General features: G+C 43.7%; 2 protein-coding genes across 2 annotated transcripts in view; both read right to left on the bottom strand.

Moving 5' to 3' along the window:
- Nucleotides 1-776: 776 nt before the first annotated feature.
- Nucleotides 777-14,749, bottom strand: rnf103 (ring finger protein 103). Its single transcript, XM_023417828.2, has 7 exons — nucleotides 14,113-14,749; nucleotides 12,054-12,202; nucleotides 9,587-9,702; nucleotides 6,974-7,396; nucleotides 6,767-6,899; nucleotides 4,956-5,042; nucleotides 777-3,811 (listed from the first exon to the last, which is right to left on the bottom strand). The coding sequence occupies exons 1-7, from the start codon at nucleotides 14,336-14,338 to the stop codon at nucleotides 2,801-2,803; spliced, it is 2,145 nt and encodes a 714-aa protein (XP_023273596.1). The 5' UTR covers nucleotides 14,339-14,749; the 3' UTR covers nucleotides 777-2,800.
- Nucleotides 14,750-17,076: 2,327 nt separating this feature from the next.
- abhd18 (abhydrolase domain containing 18) overlaps nucleotides 17,077-25,044 on the bottom strand; it is a 33,879-nt gene continuing 25,911 nt past the window's right edge. Inside the window, exon 14 of the mRNA XM_023417790.2 lies at nucleotides 17,077-22,342. Within this exon, the coding sequence (XP_023273558.1) occupies nucleotides 22,285-22,342 (58 nt within the window). The 3' untranslated portion in view covers nucleotides 17,077-22,284. The remainder of the gene's footprint in view (nucleotides 22,343-25,044) is intronic.

Raw genomic sequence — 25,044 nt, 5'->3', positions numbered from 1 at the left:
CCTGACAATATGCTTAAATCTGATATGAACAGTCATTCACAAACTACAGTGAGAGCCATCAAATGATCTGACTATCAATAGTAGTACATGAATGCCAATATAGTCACTAGTAAATGATGCACAACATGCATCAGCAGCAGCTTCTTCTCTGCTGCAGCTGATGTTTCATCATGTGACTTTGTTTTTTTAATGGACGTAGCAGTACAATGTGGAAAATTAAAGTACTTGAGTAAAAGTAAAATGTCAGAAGTAATTAGTCTCTTCCAATGCTGCTTGTTTTGTCCTTTTGATTTTTAGGAGTTTTGTAAATCCTAATCTCTCTCTTTATATCAGATCTAATTTATTCTCAGTTTATGTTCTGTGCACATCTCCTTCATCTCAGTGAGATTTTTTTCTTGCTTTAATAAATTGTTATAAATTCAAACTTTCCCTCCTGACACCTCATTTCACCTGCAAATAATCCTGAAGAAAAAACCTGATGAACCATGTGATCAGTGTTCCTCCTCACTGTCAGGAGTCTGGTTCAGATGGAGCAAACACTCTGTTAGGTGACTGATTTATTAAAAAAAAAAAAAAACACAATTCAATCAAATGCAGTGCATCTAAAAACAACTGGAATCAGAAACTTCTAAAATATCCACCATGGTTTTTACTAAACTTGGTAAAGCCTCCAAGACGCACAGAGATAAAAACCCACTGAGGACATGAGCTGCTCAGTGCACCCTCTGTTCGTCACACAGCCTGACCACACAAGATGACGACAACACCACACCACACAGGTCTGAAACACTTTTTATTCTGGGTAAGTGTTAATGTTCTACATATCATTTTATGTTCTTGCCCTTCACACACTGACAGAGGACACGGTGAGCTGAGAGTTACAGAGAAGCACCTTAAAAGTTGATAGATTACAGTTAGTTCTGGACATTTTAGATCAGGGTAAAGTATCAGCAGCTCCACAGGTCAGACCGTCGGCAGAATGAGATCATCAGCAAAGAGAGCGTAAAGTAAACTCAGGTGATACAATAAAGAGGATATGCTTAATAGCTGGCTGGCGCTTCCTGCGTCAGCCAGAGGGGGGCAGGTCAGGATGACCCGGTCATACTCTACTATCAGCAAGTCGTTTCTACTGTACAGCTCGTTAAAGGTAAGGTCCGACAAAAACCTCCGGCTCCAAATATCCAAACATCCCTTCATTACTGTGGATACATTGAGAAAACATTGTTAAGTATGTGCAGCAGATAGTGAGAGCTGCTCGGCTGCAGTCACACACAGCTCAGAGGAAGAAGCTGTGTGTGTGAAAAGTCATTTAAAAACAGGTTTATTTCTTTTATTGAGATTTTTAGTGTTAAAATCATCCAGTTGACAGAAGGTTCCTCTTCTCTACTCTGTCCAGCTGAGCATCAGTGGCAGTCAACCTTGAGTGAACCTTGAAAAATAAAAGCATGCACACCTGTGACTGAGGAGGGTCCATCTACCTTCAGACATGAAACCCTCCATGTAAAACTCATATCAGGTTGTTTCACTGACACATGTCCATTCTTGGTAAAGGCAGGGGTCAGGCATTAACAGCCACCATGACATGCTCCTCCTGATGAGTCTCAGTCCCGTGTTCCCTCTCTTTCTTTGAGCTGTGTGGTCTCCACCAGCTCCTCTGTAGCTGCTAAATGCTGCGCTGTGTTCACGGCTTCTCTGACTGAGTCTGTCTCCTGGTGGACAGGTAGAGGACAGAGACTCTTTACAGCTGCTGGAGATGATCTTGATAAGAGCAGAGTTTAAATGTAAAGATGCTGTGAGGAGCTGCTGAGATGATGAGGACTTTCATCATCTGACTCACTGTTAGTATAAAGAACTGATTAAAGAGTGTTTAGTGATGCAGCTGATCACAGTCGCTTTAATGCCATTGAATGCTGTGGAGCTAAAATGGATCATATAGCTTCTTAAAACAGATGATTTGTATCAAACACACATCTGTGTTTGTGCATCCTGGTTACACATCAGACTAGCTGTTTAGTAGCAGGAGGTGACTGTGTGAAGCTTCATGCTGCTGAAAACCTCCCATCAGGTCACTTCTCCACACTGTGACCAGCAGGCTTCACCCTGCATCACCATCTGCATGTGTTGAGTGTGGAGTTCAGGTGCTGAGCGATGAGTCACAGCTGAGCTGCTGCACTCTGAGATTTGAATGTCAGCATGAGAGGAGAGGCTAATGACAGTGGTGGGAAATAATCTAAATAAATAGGTGAGTGGTGTAAAGTCAGGTCGACACTTCAGAACCAGGGTATCAGGGTTTGTAGAGTTTGTACTGGTGATATTTTGGTTGTTGTGCTGACCGGGGGGGTGTCAACAGAGAGGCTTTCCTGTCCTGAACTAAATGCTAATTAAAATGCAAACACACACATGGAGGTTTTTTGCATTAATGATGAGTCATGGTCCAGGATGTAGAGGACAGGGTGTTAGCTCAATAAGTCCTCACAGACTCTACTGACCTCTCAGTCCTGCAGACAGACAGGAAACAGCTTTTTATTGCACTACAAAGTTTAACATGACTACAACTGTGGTTAGTGTGTGACTCTGTGTCGTCTCTATGGTGACTGGCCTCTCACGACCAGCACGTTGCCTTCAACAGGAATGGAAACAAGCTGAATGATGGTTCATGACAACAGCAGCCCTGATCACATCCTCTCACAGAGCCGTCACACCTCCATCGTCCCTGTGATGACACACAGAGCTCGGTGGCTGTGAGCGCTGAGAGCAGAGTGAGCTGTGAGGATGAGGAGGGCTCGGTCAGACCTGTCCGTCAGTCCTGCAGGGGATTTTCAGCAGAGCCGCTCTGAGCTCCTCTCTGCTGTTTCTTCTTGTAGCTGGGCCAGCGACACACTGGGCAGCAGTGTCTGCCTGCGGCCAGCCACACCACGATGCACTGCTGGTGGAAGGCGTGGCCACAGGGCAGAGCCATCAGCAGCTCCTCGCTCACAAAGTTCTCCAGACACACCACACACTCTGAGCACTGCAGCACGCCGCAGGGCCACGCCAACCAATCACAGTGCACCCGGGCGGAGATGGCCTCAGGTGCCAGGTGGCCATTCTCCGGTGCCATGTCAACTGATGGTGAGCTTCCGTTCCCATGACAACAGCAGAGGGATGATGCAGCAGCAGCAGCAGCAGCACACTGACAGGTTGGGTCCATGTTGCTGTGCACACTCAGCTGTGTGTTGCTGTCCTGACTGCACAGAGACCTCTGGCGCCTTCTGCTGCTGTGTGGAGATGAGCCGGGACCTGAACCCCTCTGGTCCCTGTTCTCTGTGTTTGTATGTGAACTCTCTGTTTCCTCAGGCAACTGTCCACCAGAGCCACCTCCCCTGCGCTGACTCACAGCTCTGAACCTCCAGGTTGGCAGGGCTTTAATGTAGTCCACGTTTACCAACGGGCGAAGCCAGAGATCAGGGAAAGCCAAACGCTCAAACAAGAGGTTGGGATCATCTTCCCAGTCCGACTGGTCTGACGGGACCTGCTGCAGCGACGCGATTGGGTGGAGCAGATAAGAAGTGTACCAGTCCCACAGACTGGCCAGCCACTCCAGGTTGGTGGTGCTGTCCTCTCGGCTCCTGACGCCACAGCGCCGTTTCTTCTCAAAGTAGTCGACCAGCAGGCCGTGGGCCAGGTAGGTGGACAGGAAGAGAGCAGGGTGGGATGAGTAGAAGGTCCAGTCCGCTCTCACCAGGCTGGCCAGGGTGGTGGTGTCAGCGTATCGAAGCAGCTTCAGACTGTAGCCGTACAGAGAGTCCAGATAGGGCAGCTGGAGCAGAGCCTGGAGGGAGGGGGAGAGATCAGTGATCAATAATTACCACTCAGTCATAATAACGTTAGTCTATGGCTATATACACTCAGTGGCCATTTTATTAGGTACACATTTGTAAAACTAGGTTGCAATACCGTCTCCTTCCTGTCAGCTGCAGCCAGTCAAAACACCAACAGTGTATGAGATCTGATCTCTGATCAGAATAACACCTAACCCTCTTCCCCACATCTGCAGGCTTTAATGCACTAACTTAATAACACACTGATGGCTGATTACATGCTTGCATGAATGAGCAGGTGTTCCTTATTAAGTGGCCAGTGAGTATATGAACTTCCAGGGGTGTGTCAGACTCTCCAAATGACTTCAGAGTGCTGGTTTTGTCTAAACCTTTGTAGAATTATTTAAGTCAATCGAGGCTGAGTGTATTATTTCCTTTTCACTACATCCCTTTATATTATCATTAATGTTCATGAGCAGCATCAATAGCATCTGTGAATTATTGTTGAAGGCTTTGAAATACACTATAACACACTACAATGGAGTAGTGTCCATCCAAACATTTATTAACACTTAGTCACACACTCTACAAAGATCCATATAATTTTAGTTGCAGACATTTATTCCAGTGGCCTTCAGTACTCAATGATAGAGCAGCAGTGCATCTAGTGGACACCAAAAAAATATCATGTATATAATCCATAGGCCAAAAATGGCTCATTATCTGGCAGTAAATAGTAAAACTACAATTCTGGAGCCAGGACTTCAGAATAAAAGCCTAACAAAAGGGAATGTGTGATTTTGTGCTGTGGTTGCAGAGTGATCAAAAAATGCAGTTTAATGGGTTTCAATGGAGATTTTTGTCTGTGTGTAGCTATGTTGTGTTCAAAGGGTTTTACAGAAGTTGAGGTTGAAATTGAAAAATTTAAAACAATACACACCCTTGGCAAAATTGATGCTGTATGCACTGAAAAGAACAAAAGTGTTCCTGAGGATGGGCAAATGTTAAAGCACATCTCTGGGACAGGGCCTTCAGACCAGAAAACAACCGGGCTGCTACAGGGGCAGTGAAGGCCACTAAGAGAGACAGCTGCCTGTTCGACACAAAAATAATCTGTTGTCAAGTGAGAGCTGTGTGGTGCAGATGATGTCCTACCAGAACAGGAAGCCAGGACACCAGCAGTATGGAGTTGTAGGTCCCCAGTGTTCGGATCAGAACTACAAATCGTTTCACTGTTGCTCCCTGTCCATGACAATGAACACATGAGTACATGTTAAAAATAAATTCAACAATTAACACAGAACTAACTGTGCGTCCCTCTGCAGCACAATGTACAATGTGTCAGGTAAATGAAGCTGTCAGATCCTTCACAGTAGAACCACAGTGTATCATCAGAATGTGCTTGTATAAATGTTAAAGCTGCTGAAGATGGAGCTAAATGTTAATACTGTGCATGCTGTTGGGTAGCTCATCTTATTTATAATCTGATTTGTTTGCATGCTCCCTGCAGCAACCCACACGAAATCTCCTCTGCAGGTGTGTGAGCAACACTTCACATGTATATAGCTGCATGAGCTCTCGTCTGTGTGGGAGTTACTGTTGCTCCCCATCACTGTAGTGGGCACAGCTGACACATCTACTGCAGCACACAGGAACACAGGGAGGAGGAATTTGAACTGAGGACCAACACAACTGCAAGGAGTGATGTCATCACATGCACTTAAAGAGCACACACACACAGAAGCAGGGGAAAGAGAGTGAGCTGCTAGCCGCTGTGCAAAGTGGTAGTACAGATCTGTCACATTTCATCCTCAGGTTGGAGCTACTCTAAAAGTGTCAGAGCTTCTGTGTGAGAAGCTTCAATCAGTGATTGTGTGTTTTTAAACCTTATTTTGGGGCTGTGTTCACTCTTTCATCCATTGTAGCAGTGTAGCTGCTGTGTTTCTGGTTTAACAGCACAGTGCTAGACAGGTGACAGGTGTGTTTATTGTGTCTTTGCTCTGAGAGAAGTCACAGCAGGAAAAGAAGGGAAAATTAGCGAGTTCACTCGGGTGTTTATACTACTGCTGATCAGAGCCGACAAGTCATTTGACCCAGGTGCCCGATGTTAGCGGGTCTTTTGACCAGATGAAAAGTTAAACTTTAGTTAAAAACTTCAGGCCTTTCTCTGGTGTTTAGCAGTCACAGCCTGACAACTGCTCACATCACACTGCTCAGCCCAAGGGAGCTGAACAGTTCTGACTCTGTTTAATCAGGACACTTTAATGGACATGGGTTAGACAGGTATCCCAGAATGCATTTCACACAAACCAGTGGTGAGGGTGGAGATTTTAAGCTAATAAAGTTTTCATCCTGCAGCTCTATCTGGGTCACTTTATTAAATGTGGATATTTTTTCACATGAAAAAACATTTCGATTTATAAATGTGATCAATTTATTACCATGTCAGAGATGTGAGGATGCTCAGTCATCTCAATTCAACAGAAATCAATAAATAAATCGAAATGAAAATGCAGTGAGTGTGGTCTATATTAAACTTTGTTTCATTACACATTGACAACAGGTGTATCGTCTGACTGCGTCTCTCCATCACTGAGAAAACCTTCTTTACTTTAGATCAGTGAGAGCAGTGCCGTCAGGTCAAGGTGTGTTGAGCTCCTAATGTTCACGACTGAGAAAGACCTAGTTGCTGTAGAGGCAATGTACAGTACAAGTGCTGGTTCTACTTGTGTGTATATTATGGTTATATGATTATCTGTGTGTTTTGGAAACAGGTAGAAAAGGAATTGATTGGGTCGGGGCTGCTACAGACCAATGAGCCAATCATCAACAAGGAGCCTGGTGCAGTTAGCGTGACCACCACAGTTCAGCCATGGGTCGGTCAGCCTGTGAGCCAGCTGCAGAAAGCATGCAGCCAGCTCAACATTCCCCTTTTCACATGAGTGTAATGGAAGAACAGGTGTGACCTGTGTAATGAAGAGGTCCATCCAGGCCAACAGGTTGATGAGAACCAGACTGAGGACAAACAGGTCATTGACCTCCGGCTGGACAGAACGCAGGAAGGTGTCCATGGCAGCCAGGGACAGGAACTCCCCCGTACTGCAGAAGACACAGAAATCAGTGTTGTCTGAATTAACAATAACGCTTTCATCATGTCCATGCTCAATCGTCACCTGTTGCCATAGCGATAGATGCCCTCAGGCATCTTGAGGATATAGGCGGGGCTCTGTGTCACGCCGATCTCTGTCAGGCTGCTGTGGTTGTCCCAGTGACGCACGTCCACAAAGATGAATTCGATCCTGCCCGTGAACTTGACAGACAGTGAGGAGAAGAAGGCGGGGGGCTGGGACAGGTGGGCGAACAAAAACATCTTGACCGGGTGGGCCGGGTCTGAGCGCCACTCCTCCACCAGCTGCTCAGACCGGCGCAGCGTTTTGATTCGATGAGCCACATGTGAGGTCATCCAGCGGAAGATGTGCTCGGTTTCGATGCGGCGGCCATTGTATTCCTTCAGCATGACTTTGCCCTTCGACGCTGACGTCTGAGGAACAGACATGATGAGCGTGGAGCGCTGCCAGCCGCGCTTGATACATGACCTGGTGACAGAACACAGAGTCAGCATCACACACTCATGATGGAGGCAGAGGAAAGCGCTGAAGGTTCTCTACAGGGTTTCTGCACCAAATGAACTTCTCATATATCTAAATCAATAATTCTTAGTTATATAATTACTCAAATCATGTGACCTGAACACAGGCAGGAGACCTCCTGACCCCTCAGGCTCCTGGGCCAGAGTCTCTGTGTGAAGTAACTGTTAATATTTCTTGTTTGAGTCCCATTATAAAACCACAAAGTAACAAAACATGGTTTCAATCTGTCCATGCCTGGACCAGGTTTAGTTGCGTGTATGAGTGGATCAGCTTAACAACTGTCTCCTGACAGGCAAGAAAAAAAACAGCTTTGTGACCAAAATGTAAGACTTTGTATGACCTTCTTTTTTGAGGGAAGTGAATTCAGTGCTTCTTAAAGCTTCATATTTCCCTCTTCTTCTGTGTTTTATTTGAAGTGTTGATCCATAAGAAGACATATTTGTGGTTATAAGAACCAAAAACCATCTCAATGTAGTTTTACATCTCCTCTCTCAGGCTTGTCTCTGGAGCTCTAGTAACAACAGGTCATTGAGCCAATCAGAAGAGAGGCTTAGAGCCCCTTCTCTTCTGTTACCTGTTTCTGGGTGATCCAATAAAAATATAGATTTCAGGTAATCCTGCATGGTTCGATGGTTGCTCCAGGTGGGCAGGGCTTGGGACATGGCAGAGAGCGTTGACTGCTTTGTTGTGACATCACAAAGTTCCAGAAGTCCTAACAGCTAGTTTTAAGACTCAGTTTCTGAATACAGGCTGTGTGCATTTCTCTGTGGACTGAGTGCTTTGAGACTTTCACAGTGTTAATATAGAACTTAGACTTGCTTTATAATCAAACAACACATGGACATCTACCTTTACCTACCCATTCTATATGAACCTTTAAGATGTTTCAAGGCCTGCAGGTACCCTGTTTTTAACTAGTCCTTTTGGACCAGCAGCACACTGTCCCGTTTACTGCAGTGTTCACACACTGTTCAGTTCATCATCATGGTAGCAAAGTAGCTCTCACACACTGTTTATAGTTTGTAACTTAGCTCATCATCTATTTAAAACCCACAGTTAAACAGTGATATCACTTCCTTCTTCAGTCTGATGAGCATACCTTAAACAGTAGCTGGTGCTGTTTATGATACTTTTGTAAATAATTCACAGTCTATGTGGTCTAACTCTAACCCCTGTGAAGTCAGTAGGGTTTGTCTAAGCTACTCTAAGAAACCATGTACAACAACAAACCTTCACTCAGTTTCACCAGAACCTCGCAGGTTTCACTGATCAGTGGTATCACCGATCTGATTCGACTCTGTGGTGTTTTATCATGACATTCTGTCCTCCTTATTCACTACTGGCACTATTAGAAAGAGCATCACATGGACATAAAGGCTGAATAACTGTCTGACATCCCTCCACATTCATAGGTAAGTAAGTTTCTTTTAACATCAGATGGCTAAAGTGAAACTGCAGTCAATTCCTCCCTGACAGGAAGCAGTACTCATTTATGGCCACACACCTGTGTGAGCTGCTGCTGCAGTGACAAAGCTGCCTAACTAGCGTCTCCTGCTAACCTGCACGCAAGGCGCTCAGAACATCTGTAAGTTGTAGCATCTACTGATAGTCTGTATGTGAGGCATTTAGGAAACATCGGTCAACTACAGTCTCTACTGATAGTGTGCACGTGAGGCATTTAGGGAACATTGGTCAATTGTAGCATCTACTAATGTAATGCATGTGAGGCGTTTAAGGAACATTTGTAAATTGTAGCATCTACTGTTGGTCTGCATGTGAGGCGTTTAAGGAACATATGTAAATTGTAGCATCTACTGTTGGTCTGCATGTGAGGCGTTTAAGGAACATATGTAAATTGTACCGTCTACTGGTGGTATGCATGTCAGGTGTTTAAGGAACATTTGTAAATTGTACCGTCTACTGATAGTCAACATGCAAGGTGTTTAGGGAACATCTGTAATCTGTAGCTACAGAAAATAATGGGTTACACTCTGCCCCTCTAAACTGCACGAGTCTCTGCATGCACATTGATCACTCAGTGAACCACTCACCACAACAAAGAAATTCTCAGTCTGTGGGAAACAATGGACATGAATAAAAAGTGCAGATGCAGTTTGAAGAAGACCTGCTGCTCACCTGTAGTCATTAGAGCAGTTGAAGGTTCCAGTTCGGATCCCAAACTGAGACACTTTCTGCACCATCTTCCCCCAGTTGGACTGACTGAGAAGAGCATCCCGGTCCTGGGCAATTACCTGCAAGTGCACACAGGGGCAGGACAGGGTCAGTCAGGTAATACAAAACCAATGTATCAGTGGACAAGAAACTCCTGCTGACAGTGTAGGTGAAGTCGTAACCTCCTTTTCTTAGTACTTTATATGTGCCTCATTTACGTATTTGTATGTGTGTGTGCTCCATGTAGAAACACACTCTTCAAACAGGTGACTTCCCCTGCCCCCCTGTTGTACGACTTAGTATCACCCCCACCGAATCTTCGGCCAGGAAAAAACCTGCATGTGTAACTGATGGGAGCGCAAACCTCCCTGACGGTTGATATTCACCACCGCCATCGTATTGTCCGTCCTCACTAAGAAATGATGAGCCATGAATGAAGGAAGGAAATGTTTCAGGGAGAGAAATGCTGCAGAGAGCTCTAGAAAGTTTAAGTGAGATCGTTAGAGACCCTTGCTCCAGCAGCCTCTCACAGACCGGCCCTCATGTATACCGCCCCAGCCTGACAGACTTGCGTCTGTAGTGAGTACTTTCCTGGACAGGACGGAGCCCATGGGCACGCCTCGGGTCAGGAAATATGGGGCTCTCCAGTGACGCAGCACCATAACACCCTCCGATGTGACCAACACTCTCCACGCGCCATGATGCATTGGATCCAGTCTGCGGGAAGCCACCCAACGCTGGAATTAGGCCGAGACGGATTACCAGGATGGCTGAAGCCATCAGACCAAATAGTCAAAGACATGATGTAAATTTAAAAGATTTGCGTGGACGTAAGAGTGCGAGACACACTCTGTGTGCTTTCCCCTTGGCCTGGACCACGCAGCGTTGAACAAGGAGGCATAAGTCAGAGATGACCATCACATGTCTCCGCTTGATACGCTGTGAGGAGCGAGAGAACATTGAGTGCCCTGGCTGAAAGTGCTGTTGCCTTATAAGCCTTCTTGGTCAGGGCTGACTGAAACTGGTCCGACTTAGAGGGCAGCGGAGGACTTTGGACGACACTGACATCTTGAGTAGCAGCTCCGGGGAGACTGGAAGAAGTTGTCTCACGCTCTTAGCTGGGGGCAATATTTTCCCCTCACAACGGGATCTGGTGATCTCTGTTACGACAGCGGGCCAGGGGATGTCCAGCTTGTCCGCTGTGCGTTTGCACACATCCAAGAGATCTGTGGGGAGAGGAGAAGTTGGCGTGCTTCTCTCTTCCCCATCCCCAGGATCAACAAAGAGCCCAGTGCTTAGCAGCTCCGGGTGTGATGAAGAAATCGTCCTCCCCTCTGTCCTCTGATATGAGGATATCTGAGGTCTCATCTTCATCTTTCCCAAAGTCCAGTTCTAGGACGTCTTCCTCATGAGAGGGACCCAGAGCCAGCTCGGACTGGGAACCCCAGCTGATGCTAGCCTCAGGTGCCTCTTGCACTGCGACTTCCTCCTCCTCTGTGGGCTCGACAGAGTGGTCGCCGGTCGGGAGATAAGGGTCAGACAAGCTAGCATGGCGTGCTAACCATTGGTAAAAAACACAGAATCTAATCTGGTGTGACTGGAGAAGAGTAAAGTTAGCTAGCGTCCGGAGACAGAGCTAGGTAAGTCTGTGGACAGTTAAACTAGCTAACTTTGATGCGAGCTATGTTTCGGGTGAGAGGAGGTTTTTGAATGGCACTGTGTCTGCTGAACGTAGTATTTATGGTAGGTGGCACTACCGAGTGCAAACGGATACGTTCAGCAGCCAATCAGGATTTGCGTAGTGAGATAAGTGCTTCTTAGGGTTGCAGTGAGGCCTGCTCCCATAGTGAGCCATCGAACGGAATATTACAGTATGAGCTGCCTGATCAACAAAGCGCAGAAGGCCTACATTTTGCACTTGTGATTGTTTAACACTGACACTCTCATTAGCATCTGAGCTTAATGAATCTGTGTATTTTACCCAACCTTGACGTTACGCACAAATAATTTTTCACATTCACACAAAATTCAACACTAGAAGGCTGCGGAAGACAAGACACAGCTGAGATCAGTAAAGTAGAGTCCAGTAGAGTCAGTCCCAGACTGGCTCTGATACTGATCCCCTGTGTGAGCTCTGCTGCTCCACTCCCTGTGTTAGTAAATACAGTCTGTGATGTGTGTGTAATCAACGCTCACACCTGTGATGTACATGTACACCTGTATTAAAGAGGTTCTCCAGGGGTTCTGTGGAGCTCTTCCTTAAAGCCTCAGAGACACATAAACAGAACAGTCAAGACCAGGACAGGAAACAGAGACATCGTGGCTCATCTATGATCAACAAGGTGAATGCAGAGACATAAAGAGTGATAACAGGCGACCTGATTTCCCATTATCCTGCTCCCCCACAGTCACTGTTGCTCAGTGTGTTTACCTGAACCAGCCAGATCCCGTCTTTAGTGTCCTCCACTAACTCATAGAAGTGCATCTCTCCACTGAAGTGTGTGGTGCTGGAGTCTCCGGCCTCCGTTTGCTCCTTTTCCTTCTTGAGGGCAGAGTACAGCTCGCCTTGTGTCAGCTCTCCTGTGGGGGAGGAGGGCATTTATCTACTAAAACCCAGTCCTCGAGTTTAGATACATTTTCTACCAAAACTGAAGTGTAATGAAAACATTTCCTCTTGGAAGTAAGTATAACATTTACCAGCCACACTGCACTTTACCTGACACTTTGTCTCCATGTTAGGGTTGTTGATTATGGCAAAAACCGTAATCAGGATTATTTAACACAATTAAGAACTGATTTTGGAAACACCACACATTTATTTTACTTTAAGAGAACATTATTTAACAATGGACTGTCTTGAACTTTAAATACAATTCAATTAAAGAAGGAAATTTAAAAAATTAATTAAAAAAATGAAACAAATAAATAAAATAATATATAATATCTAAATATATACAATCAAATATATAATATAAGAGTAATAAGAATAAATTAAATCAAATTAAATAAGATATAAGATCAACTATGTTGTATCATTAGTGTACTTCCACAGCCAACTAAAAACTACTACATATAGCAGTAGGAAGTGGATGGGCCAATGGTTTTTGTAGGAGGGGGTGAAATTTGTTGCGAAACAGAATGCAGCACAATAATCGTTTTATCTTGATTATCTTATTTTCATAATTGTTAAAAGACAAAATCATAATCGAAAATAAAATTAGATTAATCGCCCAGCCCTACTCCATATAAACAATCCTTCTGGGTTTTCATTTGAGCTCATGCAGCACACCTTACATTTACATTGACTCATTTGACAGATGCTTTTATCCAAAGTGACTTACAAGTGGTTATTTAACGTAACAATTAAATAAGCAGATGGGCTGCACAGATCTATACCGTGGTCACTGAGACCATGGCTTCAGGTTCATGACTGACAGCTGGAACACAGCGAATGAAGACTATACCACCCACTGTGGGTATGTCAATTATATGTACATCATCAGTGTGACACTAACCCAGGACTCATCACTGTGATCTAAAAAGTGAAGCTGCAACTAAAACTTATTTTCATGATTGACTGATCTGACCTTTGTTTGCTTCTTTAATCGTTTGGTCTGTAAAACATCAGAAAATGTTAAAACACGTCTGTGACAGGGTTAGGATTAACCCTAACCCAACATGATGTCATCACATCTTATTTGCTTACTATCAGACAGTGGTGTTTCCAAACATTTAGGCTCCTGTAATAAAGCAGTGCCTTCTGTGTCACAGGTCATTAAGATCAATAATTTAACCTCTAAACCTGTCATTTGTCTCATCTGAAAACATACTGACATTAAAACTTTCTTCACAACAGAAGCAGAAACACAGTTTGTATTTGTTTTTTAAAGCTCCATATTTTCCTCTTCTTCTGTGTTTTATTTGAAGTGTTGATCCATAAGAAAATATATTTGTAGTTTTAAGAACTTAAAACCATCTCAGTGTAGTTTTACATCTCCTCTCTCAGGCCTGGAGCTCGAGTAACAACAGGTCGGTGAGCCAATCAGAGGAGAGGACACTGAGACTCTCTTCCAATTGGCTAACTGTTTTCTTAGGCCATGGCTGGGAGCAGTGACTGCTTTGTTGACATCACAAAGTTCCAGAAGTCCTGACAGCTGGTTTTAAGGCTCAGTTTCTGAATACAGGCTGTGTGCATTTCTCTGCGAACTTAGGGCTTTTGTACTTACTTACAATATACTAGTATACAATATGGGACCTTTAACATAACCCATGATGCATTTCATGATCATCTTAGATTCATTCAAAGGAGGGTTGTGACCCCGAGGATGAATCACTGAAATAAAACTGGAACTAAAGAATATTTAGTATTTTTGTTTTAAAATTCACAAAATCAATTAATCAATTATTGTTTATCTGGTGATTGACTAATTGATTAACTGCTTCAGCTACAGTCCTGTTCTGGACGAGGAGTCCGGGGCCCTGAACGTTACCTGACTTCTCCACCAGCTCGCTGACGTCCTTCTTCTCGGCCAGTCCGGAGTACCCGAGCCCCCGACACTCCAGGATGGTCTTCAGCCTCTTGTAGCTGAGAGTGACCGGATCCACCAGCTGAGTAGCGAACACGCCGGTCTCGTACCAGACCACCGCCTCAAAGATCCGCGCCAGCATGAACAGGACCACGAAGTACAGCAGTAGGAAGAACAGTTTGAGCCACATCTTCCAGCTGGACCGAGCTGGACGGAGGTGGACTGAGCTGGAGCTGGGCTGAGCCGGGTCAGGAGAGGCTGTCAGTCTCTGTCTACTCTCCGAGTCCGTCAGACCCTCATGTTTGACCGGGCTGTGCTGCGGACGTTTCCTGACTGTCTACCTGCGGGTTACGGTCATGGATTCTGTTGACGGTGACAGCTAGTTCACTTAGCTTAGCATCGCAGGTAGGCCCGCTGCTGTACCGGCCACAACACAGGGGCCTCGTCCTGCTGAGCTCAAGCGTCAGCTGCACGCGCCGCAGTTTCCCGCCGAAGGTGAGCAGCAGATGATGTCCAGGTGATGTCCAGGTCTTCTTCACACCGTCACAAAACAACAGGGATGACGATCTGACCTGCTGCGATCAGCTGCTGTACACAGAAGCGCTGACGTCACATCCGGCTCCACCTCGCACTTGTAAACAAGCTACAGAGTAAAAGTCACTTTAAAAAAAAAATCTTTTTACTTTTTATTATTATTAATTTTCATCATCCTTTGTTGGAATTTTGATTCATTTGTATAAGTTGGTTAAAGCACTAAAGAAAAACAATTCTAAAAAACTTTTTTTTTAATTCAGAAGCACAGGATTTTTTTAAAGAAAACTTTTCTCAGTTTCATATAATTACCTCGGTAATAAATATAAAAAAGAACAGTAATTCTGTTTTTACTTTTTTTTTTTTATATAAAATTATTCTCTAAAAAAATTATTTTTCAAATTTAAATAACTGAAAAGAAATCTCTTGCTGTTCCAGACCTGTTCTGTCTGACAACAGAAAGATGGCTCAGTGACAGCACAGGGGCCATGAGCACTGATCAATACGCGCAATACATGTGCAGAACATGTCAGCTGCAGATATGAAGACAGTATAAGGGAATGTAGCGAAACAAAGAGTTAGGTAGATTAACATAATCTGTAAGGTCCTGTAATGTAAACAGACCTTCATCAATGTCCATCAATATATTTTAAAGAAAGGGCACATATTACTGCAGTCATTATATACAATCAAATAAACAACAATAAGACTTAAAGTGGTAAGAAAAAGTGACAAATGTACAAATATATTTAGTAGCTGCTGATCAGAGCTGCTGTTCAGGAGGAAGTTTGGACCATTCTTCTTATAGAGCTGCTTCAGTCAGACAGATTCTCAGATGTCTGGTGTGGGCAAGTCTCTTCAGGTCTGGGTTCTGACTGGACCACTCCAAAATGTGGATTTCCTTTGATGTTTAAGGTCATTGTTCTGCTGCATCAGCGGCTTCTCCTCAGCTTCAGCAGGTGGACAGACACCCTGACATGATCCTGGAAGAGACCTTGATAAACTCGATGATGTGGAGCTGTCCAGGTCCGGAGGCAGCAGAGACCCAGATCCTGATGCTCCCTCCACCCTGCTCCACCTGGAGGATGTTTTCATGTTTCTATCTGTGTGGAGCTTCTGGAGTCGTCTCAGCTGAACGTCCTCTTCACTGAATCATGTCCATCTATAGACAGTCTGTGTGACTGTGGACTGATGAAGATCTGAACTCAGAGACTCTTTCAGCTTCATGCTCATCATCTCTTCTTCATCCTCAGTCTCTGAGATCTTTGTTGTGAGGCCTGGTTCACATCAGCTGATGTTTCTCTAAATATCTGAGTGTTGGTTAGAAGTCTGGTTTCACTGACTGACTCCAGGTCTGATAACTCCTGACTCCACTCTGGAGAGAGAGGTTGAATGGTGAATGTTTGAACAGGAACAACACAATCATTTGTGTTATTGGTTAAAAGAGATTGTGATGATTCATTATTGTGACTTGTAAGAAGATCTGATCAGATTTTAGGACAAATTTATATAGAAATGCAGATAATTCCAATATGAAAGGTGGTAGAGTTCAGTAAAGAAAATATTTTATGTTCCTATAACTGATCAAATACAATAAAACTCCAAGGTTATTAGTGGGGCAGTGACTCCAGAGATGTTTCCAGACATAATGAGAAAACTCTGCTTGGAATATAAATTTGCATCTGATATGATTTTTCGTCTGAGAATTCAATCACCTTGTTAAAATCACATCTTCTCCTCCATCATTCAAAAATCCACAATATGAAAATTCTAATATTCTTCATTTCAAAAGTTTAACTACTAGTCAGCAGATGTCTCCTCCTCCACCCTGTCAGATCCAGGTTCAGGTTTCCACATCACACAAGTGGAAGTTGCACATTGGACCATGACTGGCCTCCACTGTAGTTGTGATGTCACAAAATAACGTCATGCGTCTTAAAAATGTACCAATGGTTTTTTGTTGGCAGTTTTGGTGCTCTTCTTCCATCACAGCACCAACACATACACTGTGAATGACGTTCACTGACTTCAGATGCTGCTTGTTGTTATGTCTTTTAATTTTCACATTAATCAAGTGAGTGCTTAAATCTTATGTGAGTGACAGGACTCTCTGTGTTTGTAGGGACCGGGTCTGGGTCCCACAGGAACCTGTTCTTAGAAACACCAGATCAGCAGCCGGTGTGTGTTTTAAAGTCATTTCCTAAACTGGTCATTGCCACGGTAACACAACAGCATGTTGGTGGACCGGCTCCGAGCAGCTGTTCCCTCAGGTGGACTGCTGCTGGGCAGTAATTACAGATCCAGCATTTTCTTCAAATGTATCCTCTTTATTCTTTACTGTGCATTTGATCGTTTGTCTTTAAGATAAAGGACACGTACACAAGTCACAACAGCAGGTTTATTCTGTTAATTATTTTAATGCAAATTTGAAAACAGTCAGATTGTCGTCAGCAGGAGAATGTGTTCAGTGGGAGTTCAGAGGATCAGACTAAGACTGGAGCCATAGTCGGAGTCAGGTGATCAGCAGAGACTTTCCACTGTCTACGTGACTTGGTTCATCAGGGTGTACAACCTGCAGGTCTCAGATAAGATCAAGAGTGCTCTCTGAAACAGCTGTTTCTGTATGCGAACACACACTGCAGTGTTTCCCACACATTCATTTATCAACATTAACCACCACATATTGATATTCTATTTTTTTTTAACATTTCAAATGGGTAAAATCTTATTTCATTGTAGAGCAGCTCAGCATCTCTCTCTCTTTCTCTGTGTTCAGGTAATCCTGTGATTTTGTGACATTCCCTTCAGGAGTTCTCAAGATACTGCTTTTTAAAAGGTCAAAATCATGTTTTGTGAGGTCATCTTACCCTTGACCTCTGACCTTTAGCCACCAAAATCTAATCAGTTCATCCTCGAGTCCTAGTGAATGTTTGTGCCAAGTCTGAAGAAGTTCCGTCAAGGTGTTACTGCGATATTGTGTCCATTAGAATGGGACGGACAGACGGATGAAGACTGGCTCTGACTGTCGCTGGTGTGAAGAATTAATAAACTATAAATGTTCTATGAGCCGTCAGATAAGATGAAAACTGACAATTTCATGCAATCAAAAACTACATGGTGCCGCTCTACCTGAGGCTTACCTGGGCTCTGAATACCTCCTGTGATACAGAAGAGCTACTCTCACAATTCATTCTGATTGAGTGGGAAACACTGCAGTTTCTTTCCTTACAGAGTAACTGATTGTATTGTATATTTATTGTGACAAGAGAAAAACCAGCAGAGGAAGTACTTGGTGATCCCTCCTCTGTCTGTGGCTCTCTGCTCTGAACTCATTGGTTCCTGCTGACGACTTGAAGCTTTAAAAACACCACAAATACAGTTTGACTTTAAAGAAAACACTCATTTCTTCAAACAGCTGATCACTAGTTTTGACACAAACAGGAGGCAAGAGTGCATCTTTTGGGGGCTACTTCACATTTGGTGCTGTACTCAGTATCTGGGGCAGTGGACGGCGTGTGTGATTTTAAATTAACTACAGTGCATGTTCATGGTGATGAAGGAACATTTCACTGATGTGTTTTAATAGATCAACATTTTATTTTGTCTAAAACTTTGTATTATGACCAAATATAAACTAATGACCACAGTTAAAATCAGAGGAATCTGATACATCAGGCTTTGACACACACACACACACACACACACACACACACACACACACACACACACACACACACACACACACACACAGTGGTTAACGCTGCACATGGGATTTGTTGACAATAAGAAAAATAGAGATTTTTACTTGTTTTACAGATGTGAGCTTCCATATACTAGAGTGCTCTGGTTTTAAAACCCACAGAAACCTGAGCACCTTAATTTAAAAAAACAAACTTTTAGGTCCTAATAACAACAGCTTTTTCAATCAGCAGGAATAAAGTCATTAGATTCTTATGTACAAAATTTGTAGAAATGTATAGGTATAAAAAAATCAAGCTACTGAAACTTCGACCATGTATTTGCAGGTAGTGTGGTGGATGATGAACAGCCTGGTCAGGACTAAGAAGGTCGGCTGCTCAGTGGCACAAACATCATCGTGGAAATGGAACGACAACATGGCACGGTTAACTGAAGGATTAGTAAGGGTCAAAGAAAAAACACGACAGCACTTTTTCAACAAAAACAAAACTCAAACAAAACTACAGGAGCAGTCAGAGAGTGCAGACCTCTGTCAAGACCAGCATCAAACAACACACACCAGACTCCAGAGAAAAATTCTAATTCAGAGTAAATGATCTGGATCTTCCCCAAATGTAATGGGTTCTTCCCTGGTCCATGACCCACCCCTCCACCAAGTCTGGTGTAAATCTGATCAGGACTTGTGTGTCGTCCTGCTGGCTGACAGACAGACAGGTGCAAACAACACCTGCTCAGCAGGACAAACTGGCTTTCTGTCTGTAGGGAGGAGGGGTGGTTTCTGCATGACCTGCACTGGTCAATGATCATACCTGGGTCACCCCCCAACCCCCCCACCCCCCACCTGTGAACCAGCTCCTCCTGTATTTTAATCCAGAGCCTCATCCTTGGATCTTAAATCAGATCTCTGAGCTTCTTGTAGTTGCTAATACTTTATTTTTCAGTCGGCCCAGTGTAAAACTTTTCTTCTGTGTGAACTTGGAGAATGTTTTTGATAATCTGACAGATGGAGACATGCTGACACCAACACACAGGCCTGTTTAGGAACCAACATGACAACAGAAAAAAAGAAGCCTTCAGGAGAGAAAGACTCTGTAAAAGCTCATCAGATGGTCTGTTGTAATGTCAGCTACAGGTCGGTGCTGTTGTTCTGTTTTTCTGTTATATTTGTTCACATTCATTCAGACTATATCAGCTGTGATCAGCTCCTGTCTGCAGCGCATCATGATGTTCAGACAGCTATCACTGGATCACTGTGATACTGAAGAGAACTTAAAAACAGCAGGATTCTCTTTGTTCTTCTGGAGGTTTATTGTGAAGGGACATCAGAGATGACATCCTCAGGAAGTGAAATCACATTGAATCCGATCAACATGTGTTTCACGTCTGTGTCTTCAGATATGACTCAGGACTTTTGTTTATAATTTCACTTCATATCACACATTAATTAAAGATCAACTTCATCATAAACATTACATTGTTAGTGAGCCAGAACTTTTCCTTTTAATGATGAAATATTTAAACCGAATTCTGATCAATATGTCATCAGCACCGTCTCTCTGATATCAAGCCTGAATATAGAGTCCTTTTCACCTGAACCACACTAACGAGGCTGTAACTGATTAAATGATCATCAAACAGCATTAAAGATCAGCAAAACAGAGCGTCAGTAGGTTTCAATATCTTCTAATACTGTTAATATATCAAAGAGTGTGATTTCAGTGTTTGTGTGTGAAGTTGCTGCAGTGGTACAGACAGTGCTGTCAGCTGCACAGACACTCTAGAGTGTGTTAACTACAGTGGGGTGCAGAGGTCTGAGACCCCTTTGTGGACCCCCCCTGCACCCAGAGGTGAGCATCCACCTCCATGTCTGAGCTCTGTGCTACTGTCTGTATCACTGCCTCCATCTCCACAGCAACAACATGTAGATCCATATTCATTAGGGATTTGATCATCTATGGTTAATTGTTGGAGTGTTGTGGGCAGAGCATGAGGCTGCACATTTTCAACTTGATTATAATTAAAAGGGAAATTGTGTGGAGGTGTGTGAGCGCACAGGTTTATAAATCTGAAGACTTTGTGCACACGTTCACTTTTAGTCTGGATCCTACACGGTTTTATAAATGAAGCCCCTGACCCCTTCACCTCACCAAGGTTAAAGTTCAGGTTATTTGATGTGAGGTTGTGGGAGGTACTGATCTATAGTCAGTGTGTTACCTGCAGTAGATTCAGTTTAGAGAAGCAGCAGGAGCTCCAGCACAGAAGCAGAGTGATGAGCTGCTGTGGACAGGCTCAGCAGAGAAACATTTATTTTAGCCACTTAAAAAATATCAACAGAAAAGCTGATATCAGTTGAAGTGTTGCTTTATTTTGAATATTTTCACACTGTATCTGCCGTCAAACAGACCATTACTTTGGAACTACATTTTTCAGCTGCTGAAATGCTGTATTCCTATGCACGAGTGAGCCTACGTCTGACTCTGTCTGACTCAAACAGCTCAGCTGCGGAGTAATACATTGCACGGCCTAGGTGCACTTGTGTGTAGGAATATGGCAGTTCAACAGTTCACAAACTGTAGTTCCAAAGTAAAGGTCTGTTCCATGGCAGACTGGTGAAAATATTCAAAATAAAACATTTCAACTGACATTAACTTTTTTCTGTGGGCCTTTTTTAGATGATCTAAAACAGGTTTTTTCTGCTGACCTCATCCTCATCACTCAGCTTTTGTGCTGGTGCTCCTGCTGCTTCTCTAACCAGCTGATCTGAATCTAATGCAGGTAACATACAACCCTATGTCAAATAACCGGAACCATCACTTTAACATGTCGTTCACGTTGACGAGTTAAATTACTCAGGATGAAGATTTCACCTTCACCCCCCCCCCCGTGATTTTTGTCCTGTATGAGGCTTTACAGAGCGTTGTCACAGCAGGAGAAGCACAGGTGGAATCAATAACATAAATAACAGCTGCCTTCCATTGAGATCAGCCAGTTCCAGCTCTGTTCACCGCCATGGCTTAATGGAACGGAGCCATTGTTACTGTTATTTGTTCCACCTGAGCTTCCTGGTGTGACAAGTCCATGTGTCAGCTGTGAAAGAGGAAAATAGTTCCCACTGTCAGATAGATGACAAAGGCTGCAGGAAGCAGCTTGTTTACAGGACCGTCCCACTGGTTTCACATGTTAACATCCAGTTCACTACAAATCACTGACAATTTACATCACAGCTGACCCAACCATGATCCCACTGTCCCACACAGCCACTGGCTTCCATTCATTTCTGCAAAATATGAAAATATGTGATTTAGAGTGAACATTTCACATAAATCTGCAGTTAAGACCCAAGAGTCTTTTCAGAACACATGGAAAAACAGGTGGCTCCGAACTATGGTCAGCAAAACAAAATTTCCCACTGTGAATGTTTTGCAAGTTAAGGTGCTAAAGGCTGATATTTCCTTGTCATCAGTATTGTACTGACGTTTATCATATACCATAATAATCTCTGGTGTGTAGAAACTGCTCAGTGTGATATCAAAGGGACAGTCTGTGTCCTGTCAGGTGGAATATTCATGACTCATCGGGATGGACATGTCCAGCCTGCTGGTGTGGACCAGTGAACCAGTGAAAACCATCAGCTTACCAAAGTGAATGTAGAGGCCTGAGTGTGCTGGCAGGAACCTTCAGAACATGTTTGTTTGTTTGTTTGGGGGCACCATGGCATACAGCCCTCCCTCTGCAGAGGCTGATGTAAAGAACCAGACAGTGACTGTGTCAGCTGACCTTTATCTGAGAAGAGCCTGTACAGCTCAGACACGTCATGTTTCAGCAGGAGACATCTTCACTGCCATACTTGATGCTGAGGCCTCTGGTCTGTGGACAGGCTGTTCCCAGGGCTTCAGGCTGACATGGTTAGTGCAGGTTGGGATACTTGAGGCAGAATCTGTTGAATGCATCGTATATGGCCTGTCTGGAAATGAAGCAGATATAGAATCAGCTCTAAAACGATGACACATGGCAAAGAAATGATCATGTCCAGGAGTGACTGTAGTTTATGAATTTGACGATAACAACTGAGAATCTGTACTTTTTCCAGTGGAAAAAGAATTTCACCTCCATTCATGAAAATGAGTGTAAACAGGAGATGTTGAATAAAAAAAACCCAAACAGAGTCAACAGGACAAGCTTTATTGTAGAATCCAATGCAAAGTGGGTTTGCACTGGATTGTACAAATGTTCAGTTTCCATGGACACCGTCTCATGTCAAGGGTAGGTGCCAAGGTCAAATCAAAATTTACAGGAATAATGAATGATTTTTAAAATGTGTAAATATTATTTTTTATGACCCTTTTGATAAAAAATCAAGTCTTTAACCTCATTAACATCCATATAATGTTTTTCTATAATACAAGACATATGATGAGTGAAATAATCGTCAACACCATGACTGAATGTTTCCACCTTGTACTGCAGTGAGAACCAATCCTCTAAATTTGTGGGATGGGGGCGGGGCTAAATAAACCTGAAACCTTGTCAGTACAGAAAGAGAGAGTTAGCATTAGCACAACTGCTAACACTGTCAGCCACTGCCGCAGCTAACAAACAGCATAAACAAAAGATGCTAACTACGGTAACCGTTCTGATATGTCTGCTAGTCTCTGGTTCTGGTCTCAACAGACTCCTCATCTGAGTCTGGGTCTGACTGAGGCTCAAACATGTGGCTGAGTCTCTCTGATGTTTCCTCCTCTCACCATCTTGATGCTCTCTGCTCTTTCACCTGTCCACCTGGAGCAGGCAGGTGGTGGGCGGGGCCAAAGGCCTGATCCACATTTCTCAATCAGGAAGTAAGAGGAGATGAGCTTGAGACCCAGTTTTTATGTGTGAAAACCATCTTCAACTAAATATGAATATTTACAAAACATGTCTGGAGGGGAGGAGTCACGTGACGTGGTTGGTGAAGATGGCTGCCTGAACCGAGGCTCCGACGAGCATCGTTAAAATAATCCTGTAGCTTTTGTGTATAAGAAGTTATAGAGAGGTGCTTGACACATTGAAATTATTTTGGTCGCATAGGATGGCAAAACAGCTCAAAAGCAGGGACATTAAGAAGCATTTGCGGTCTCAAAACCCACATCATGACAACAACACCACCAGGTCAGGAGCCCCAGAGGCGGCACACGTTAGCCAGGATATCGCTAACATCTTTGCTACACTGCAAAATATATCCAGTGATATAGCCAGGCTCAAGGACTTGTGCCGAACCACAGCCTCGGTTGAAGGTAAACTTTCTTCACTGATTACGCGGATGGTGGAGGTGGATGTGGAGAAGAGGGTGGAATGGCCGGAGGACACAGATAAAGAAATGAAAGCGTCACTGGAGGTTAACCCTGTCACCACTAAAGCTGAGGTGGAAGGCCTCTGTAATAAACTTGAAGATTTGGAGAACCGCAACAGATGCAATAATCTACGATTTGTGGGTGTCCCAGAAGGCAAGGAAAGCAGTATTTATGCAGAAATGACTCACTTCTGTCCTTGGCAGGGATGAAACCGTGCAACCACCAAAGATTGATCAGGCGCACTGGGCCCCAATACCACGGCCAAATCCAGGGGAGAGTCGCAACGATCTTGTTTCACTTCCTACACTGGGCTGATAGAGAGCTCATTTTACACATGGCACGGAATAAATCTGAGCTGACCTGGGAAGATAACTGAATCATGATATTCCCTGATTTCTCATGGACCACACAGCTGAATCCGGATAAATTCAGGGAATGTAAGAAGGCTCTGCATGAGTGCAACATGAAGTTCCAAAGATGAAGACACTGCATTACAGGCAGCACCAATGATATGAAATGGGACACAGTTCCGGTCTCCTAAGTGGGCGTTGTCCCTCAACCCCTCCCTCAAGCCAAGGCAACTGTCATGAAATGTGACAGTAGCTAATATTAAATTCTATCCCTGTCTAGACTTACCTCTCTGCAGCCTTTGGGAAAGAAAAGACAGATCTGTTTTTCTTGTTATTACAGCCTGTTGCTGCACAAAGCTCGGGCGTTTTTAACACTAATTGATGGATTACTTGTCCCTGCCAAAAGAATATAACAATAGACGATACAACATGGATACAGTACAAATTTTTTGCTGCAGTTTTTTAATCTACTAACAACATCTGATCAGCCCAGTACAAAGACATGTCAATTTAATGGGCTAATAATCTGTTTTAGCAGTTAAGTTTTTTTTTTAAGTTTTAAAGTTTAATCCATGGTTTCATGGTCCAATCCAAAAATAACTCAGTTGACAGATCTCGCAACAGTATGGCACTGAGACAGAGGCAGGTCTCCAATAAAGTTCATTTTCTGCTGATCTGTTGATCTGCAAAATGTCACTTTGATGTCAGAATGTTCTGAAAACTGTTTAAAATATTTATTTCAGTAACTATGGAGCGAAAGAATTTGTGATAATCTGTGATGTTGTTCACTTCGCCCATTGGAATAAATACACTCAGACCTGCTGCTGGTCTCCTAAAGGGGCAGGAGGTGGAGAAACTCACGTGAAACAGATACAGGAAATAAACGGAAATGAAGCGTCTCAGTTTCTCTACTGTCTCTGGTGCAATCCAGCCTAAGAACAGGGTCTGTCTGTGTGTGTGTGCTGCACAGTGCTCCAGCGTTTGTA

The sequence above is a fragment of the Seriola lalandi genome, unplaced genomic scaffold (genome assembly GCF_002814215.2).
Source record: "Seriola lalandi dorsalis isolate HSWRI2012SDOR001 ecotype SW California unplaced genomic scaffold, Sedor1 jcf7180002054578, whole genome shotgun sequence".
Taxonomy (NCBI): Eukaryota; Metazoa; Chordata; class Actinopteri; order Carangiformes; family Carangidae; genus Seriola; species Seriola lalandi.
The sequence above is the reverse complement of the archived record's forward strand: the minus strand, read 5'-3'. Positions and strand labels throughout refer to the sequence as shown.